At 37.3% G+C, this 6,000-nt stretch overlaps 1 protein-coding gene across 1 annotated transcript in view; it reads left to right on the top strand.

Moving 5' to 3' along the window:
* LOC111051023 (bromodomain adjacent to zinc finger domain protein 2B) overlaps window positions 1-6,000 on the top strand; it is a 137,276-nt gene continuing 131,276 nt past the window's right edge. The window contains exons 1-2 of the mRNA XM_039442064.1: window positions 1-476; window positions 2,271-2,730. Coding sequence (XP_039297998.1) covers window positions 281-476; window positions 2,271-2,730 — 656 coding nt within the window. The 5' untranslated portion in view covers window positions 1-280. The remainder of the gene's footprint in view (window positions 477-2,270; window positions 2,731-6,000) is intronic.

Genomic DNA, 6,000 nt, shown 5'->3' with positions numbered 1-6,000 from the left:
TGGAGTGGGGATCATTCGTTCATCTTCGATAAAGCTCGGCTCTCTTCGGAAATTCCAAAACTTGAAAGCAAAGAACTCACTCCACACTGTCAGTTAGTGAGTGAGTTGAGTCGCCAGTCAGAACGTCAGAACTATTTCTTGCGCGCGTGTAGTTGACTGACTGCGCTCAGCGCGAAATACATGATGTATTCTATTGGTGATCTTCGTTTGTGATCAGTGATTGTTGTGCCTTTTTCGAAATCTTTGGACTTGTGCGCGAATTTTTTTTCGAGATCCGAAAATGAGTGAAAACTGTTCTCAGAGAATTTCGCCAAAAGACAGTTGGATGCAAAACTTGAACTATACGCCGAGTGTGGCAACCCCAGCGATAGGTTTGCAAGGAACTACGTCCAATGATTCTCAACATAACAGACAACCTGTCATCAGAAAACGCCAGAAAAAATATTCTTCGAGGGTGACAAGCACAACCTATCAAGGTAATCAGAACAATACGTTCATCTCTTCCCGTTCTATGACCAATCCATATCCGAGCCCTAATTTACAATTACCGAATGGAAATTACTTTCAAATGCCTACAACTTTAGGTAATCATGAATACATGAATCCCAATGCTATGACTACTGGAATGAATGAACAATTACGCCCAACGATTGGCAATAATTTACAACAAATGCCCATATCTCACCATGATATTCAGTCTCTCACGTACGTGAATCCTGATACCATATTCTCTATTAACCCCGAAACTCAAAGAATTAATCCACTGTTTCCAAATGACAACATTCAACAAATGTCCACATCTCATCCAAACAATGAATCTTTCACGTATGTGAATCCTCATGCTATGTTCTCGGCAAACCCTGCAACGCCAAGAGTTGATCTACAATCTTCATATGGCTATAACTTTGAACGTATTCCCACATCTTATCCAGCCAATCAATCTCTCTTTCCTAATTCTCATGCTATGATCACTGCAAATACTGCTACCCCAAGAATAAATTCACAATTTTTTTCGATTGACAATAACATTCGGCAAATTCCCGCATCTTATCAAGGTGCAACCTCTGCAACCACGAGAATAAACTTGAAACTCTTGTGTGGCAACGGTGTTCAGCATATCCCCACAAGTTACCAAGGTCATCAGGCTAGTACATACGCTATGACTGGTGCTATAACCACTGCACCCCCAATAATGAGTTGTCAAGAATCGATTGGATTCAACAACCACCAAATGCACTCTAATAGATACGCTATGACTGGTGCTATAACCACTGCACCCCCAATAATGAGTTGTCAAGAATCGATTGGATTCAACACCCACCAAATGCACTCTAATAGATACGCTATGACTGGTGCTATAACCACTGCACCCCCAATAATGAGTTGTCAAGAATCGATTGGATTCAACACCCACCAAATGCACTCTAATAGATACGCTATGACTGGTGCTATAACCACTGCACCCCCAATAATGAGTTGTCAAGAATCAATTGGATTTAACACACACCAAATGCTCCCAATTAATCAAGGCGACGAGCATGCAACTCGTACATATGAGAATTCCAGTGCTATTTGAACAACAAGTATGAGAGTACAATTATCAGAAGTACCTGCCGCCAATAACGCTCAACAGGTGACTACAACTAATCAACGACTAGTTTATTCTTTCACTGACGTGAATCCACCTGTGATGGCAACAATTAATTCACAAGTATCAAACGAAAAATTTCAAGTACCATCAACTAACCAACATAATCAGGTACTCACATACGTGAATTCATGTGCTCACAACACATACGTGATCACAACTACAGCCCCAAGTACAAATTTACAAGTAGCGACTAACAATAGTTATCTACAAATACCTAGGCCTACAACTTATGAAGATAATGTGTCTGCTGAGTTGGAGACTTGCCGTGCGACAAGAACCAATGAATCATTCACTTGCGAAAAAAGTGAAAATCCTGCAACTGCCTCTACAACCATTGATTGACAATTACTGAATGCCAATAAAGCCCAGAATAATTCGTTGAATGCACCATTACCACAGCAAATTTCATCATCATCAAGTACATACATAGGTCATCGCGATGCCCCAACAACTGTGACGCTTAACAATTTTCCGCAAATTTCCGCCACTTATCACAATAATCCGTTCAGTTCATTCATTCCTCCTCATGTTCCAGGCCCAAGAATGATTTCAAAATCTGCCACGATCAATGATTCTACTCAATGTTCGGTTAATAAACCAATAATGTTATCAATTTCAGCAACTCAGGATCCAAGAATGCGGGCCATTTCCCAGTCCTTGCCAGGCCCTCCAATTTTTAGTGGGCATTTGAAAAACGTAGTCTCATCGCGTCCTCACATTGCAAGAAATGAAAGCACTGTAATGCATGAGGGCATGGAGATTTCTTGCATCGATCTAACTGGAGACGAAACAGACGACAACACAAATGAACTACCTGAAAACGCGATGCCACAGTCTGAAGTGATTGACCAAAAGCCGCCGATTGAAACTTTGAATCCACGTCCAACGATCTCTGATCATAATAATTCTTGGAAATCGTTTATATCAGAGCGTTTGCCGAACATTACAGTCATCCCCATAGACAATCCTAGTACGACGGACGCGATTTACTCTCCTGCGCATCCGGTTAACACTGGAATTGGGGACCAGAGTACGCCAAGTGCAGCTCTGCTTCTATCCATCATTTCTTCACTACTTCGGTAAGTGACTACTGACTATTCAGTTCATCTACTTTCGTGAAGCTTATAAATAGCGTATATTTTGTCAATCATTATCTCTCAACATGTGATGAGTCATACTTGTAACATATCCTAGTGATGTTGGGTCTGGTAGACCCCACAAAGACATTTTTGATAATTTCAATAAAACAATAATCCATTTCGAATGAAATAGTTTTTTCAAGTGCATGTTGAAACTGATAACTGTGGGGTGGCAACGTAATAGTTTTTGTGAACTTCAACTCATTATTGAATATTAATTTATATTTTTAAAAAGTTTATGTACAAAATTAAAATAAGATGAATGTTTTTTTTTAATTCAGCATATTATAATAGTTCCATTTGTCATTTTCACAAATGCATTAATTGTATTATTGAATGAATGAATAATGGAAAAAAATTATTACATGGGCAATATAAAGCCATGGAAATTTACTGTGCAGGTTTGAACTTTGATGTTTTCTGAACATGTCTTCTGAGTTCTTGTAGTGCGCAGTCAGAGTTTGCATGATAGACACTGAATACAAAATTCGAGTCTCCTTTACTGTCATCAAATAAGTCAGAGACACTGTCACTTTCCTGTAAAACATTAGGCAATTAATTAATGAAAAAAATATTACATGGCAAAGATTAAAAAGAGATCAATAGAATTATAGAAACAGGGAATATACCACCGAAAATGAAAATAACTTATCTTAGGCCAATTTTTAAGAAGGGGTCAAAGAAGGATTTAGGATGTTATAGACCAGTGGGTTCTATTTCGGTTATTATGAAAATTCTCGAGCACATCATAGGTATACAGTTGCAAGGATATCTGTCAAGATTCAGTATAATTAATGAGAATCAGTATGGATTCATTCCAGGAAAGTCAACTATTGATCTTTTGGAAAATATGACTGGTGATATCAATAGGGCACTAAATAGCAACAAATTTGTAATTTCGGTAACAACTGACTTAACAAAAGCATATGACCTTGTGAATTATGAAGTCATGCTTTTAAAATTGAGTGGGATGGGTGTTGGAGGTAAACTGTTAAGACTGTTTGAGAATTATTTCAAAGATAGAGTACTGCATGTTGGTATAGGTGGTTATGTAAGTAACAGTTATGAACAGAACTGTGGATTAATTCAAGGAAGTATTTTATCACCGATCCTATTTAACATATATGTGAATGATTTTACCAGTGTACAGTTTAGAAGTAAGGTTTTACAATATGCAGATGGTAATGTATTATATTTAGTACATGAGGAACTGGAGAGTGGATTAAGAGATATGCAAGAAGATATTGATCTAACAGTTAAGTACTTTTACAATAATCATATAAAAATTAACTCTCATAAAACTAAAGTGATATTATTTAGGAACCAAAGAATTAATATAAATGAAAATCAATTAACTAGGTTAAAGTGTCATAAACCTGTCTGTCTGAGAAACCAACTCATGAATAGATGTAACTGTCAGGATCTAGAGTTCAATAAAAGTATCAAACATTTAGGAATAACATTTGATGCAGATATGAGGTTTAAATCACATAATAACTGGCTGACAAATATCATGAGAGCAGCACTGTATAAATGTTCAAAAATATGTTATTATTTTCCTATTACTACTAAAAGAATTATATATTACTCAATGATACAAAGTACACTATTCTATGGGATCACAATTTACTATTTGGCACCAACATATTTAAAACTGCCGTTGCAAAATACCACAAAAAGAATGTATTCAGTTGTATTCAGACAGCCGAGCTGGACGGTCGGAGATAAGATAGCTCGTGCCAGCCTATCGACTCGGTAAAGTTAAACACGTTGCCTACTGCTAAATTCAACTGCTTTCGATTAATTTAACCTGAATCATAAGCTCTAAATCATAATAGTGATCGTTATTTAATTGAAATTATCTCGCTATCTCGTGATATTAACGTGAGTGTCACCGACAGACCTGAAAGGACAAATATCTGTGTTAATTCGATCTCATTTGTGATTCGTGATCTATTACCTATTTCGTTTACTACTCATCGCATTATAATGGTGTGCAAAAAATGCAATCAGTCCATCAGCAGACAGGAAGCTGCAATATGCAACACTTGTGCAAACGAGTTCCACCCAGCATGCTGCAAAATACGCACGGTTGCTAAATTGAACGCTATGGTCGCCGGTGGTACACCATGGAAATGCGACCTATGCACTGAGCCAACGCCGACGCCGAATACTCCACAAACCAGCCCAGACAACACAGCCATTATGAACATGCTGAAGAATATTCAGGATCAAATTGAGGCGAATAAGAAGGAATCTGCTAATAACTTTGCATCCCTTCAGTTGACGCTGACGGCGCTGAAAACAACATTCGACGGCTTTGAGAAAAGATTATCTCGGGTGGAGAGCGGCAATTCGGAACTCAAGGCACGGTGCAACAAGCTGGAGGAGGCGAACCTGAAGGTGAACAAGGAAATGAGCGAATGGAAATGGGTGAATATGGAAGCTGAACAATACTCCAAATTACGCAACATCGTGATCCAGGGAATCCCTGAAACGAAGGGAGAAGACATTTATTCTCTACTGGACGCAGTCGCCAAAGCCCTGAAAGTGACCTATCAGCAGGGAGAAATATCGAATGCCCACCGATTAGCGCCCTCGAGAAACAACTATCCAACAGCTATAGTTGTTTCGTTTGTTCGTCGTCCAGTAAGGGCCGAGTGGCTGCAGGCAGCTCGAACAATTATCCATATTACCATATTACCGAACATTAACAATCCATATCCTTTCGTTTTCTTATTCATTTGCTATCTCTGATCTATCTTATCTGAAATTTATTTAAAATTTATTTATAATTTATTTGAGTGTATTGATTTTTTTTTTTTTTTTAAAGTCTTATTTGAATTGGTGATTTCCTATATTGGATAGTAGAATGCAACAGAGTCCCGCTTGATCGAAATTTTAATTGTATAAATACTGTTCCAAAAAATCTAATTAGATCTATGAGTTGAAATAATTATGATTTAATACTGTACAAAATTATTGCTCATAATATCTGCTCTAATCATTTATCACCAGCCAATTGAATACGAATATAATTATTATTCGATTATACGATTATTATACAATTATTTTTGCGTACCATAAATTTGCTTGAAAACAATATTATCCCTTTGATTAATCTTCATATTTAAAAGGGAGGTACCTGAAGTATGAAGCTTTGTTCAATTTAAAACTTAAAATAATTAAGCCATTTTCCGTTTATCGTCT

The sequence above is a fragment of the Nilaparvata lugens genome, chromosome X, assembly GCF_014356525.2.
Source record: "Nilaparvata lugens isolate BPH chromosome X, ASM1435652v1, whole genome shotgun sequence".
Taxonomy (NCBI): Eukaryota; Metazoa; Arthropoda; class Insecta; order Hemiptera; family Delphacidae; genus Nilaparvata; species Nilaparvata lugens.
Note: the sequence above shows the minus strand (reverse complement) of the source record. Positions and strands in the feature narration are given on the sequence as shown.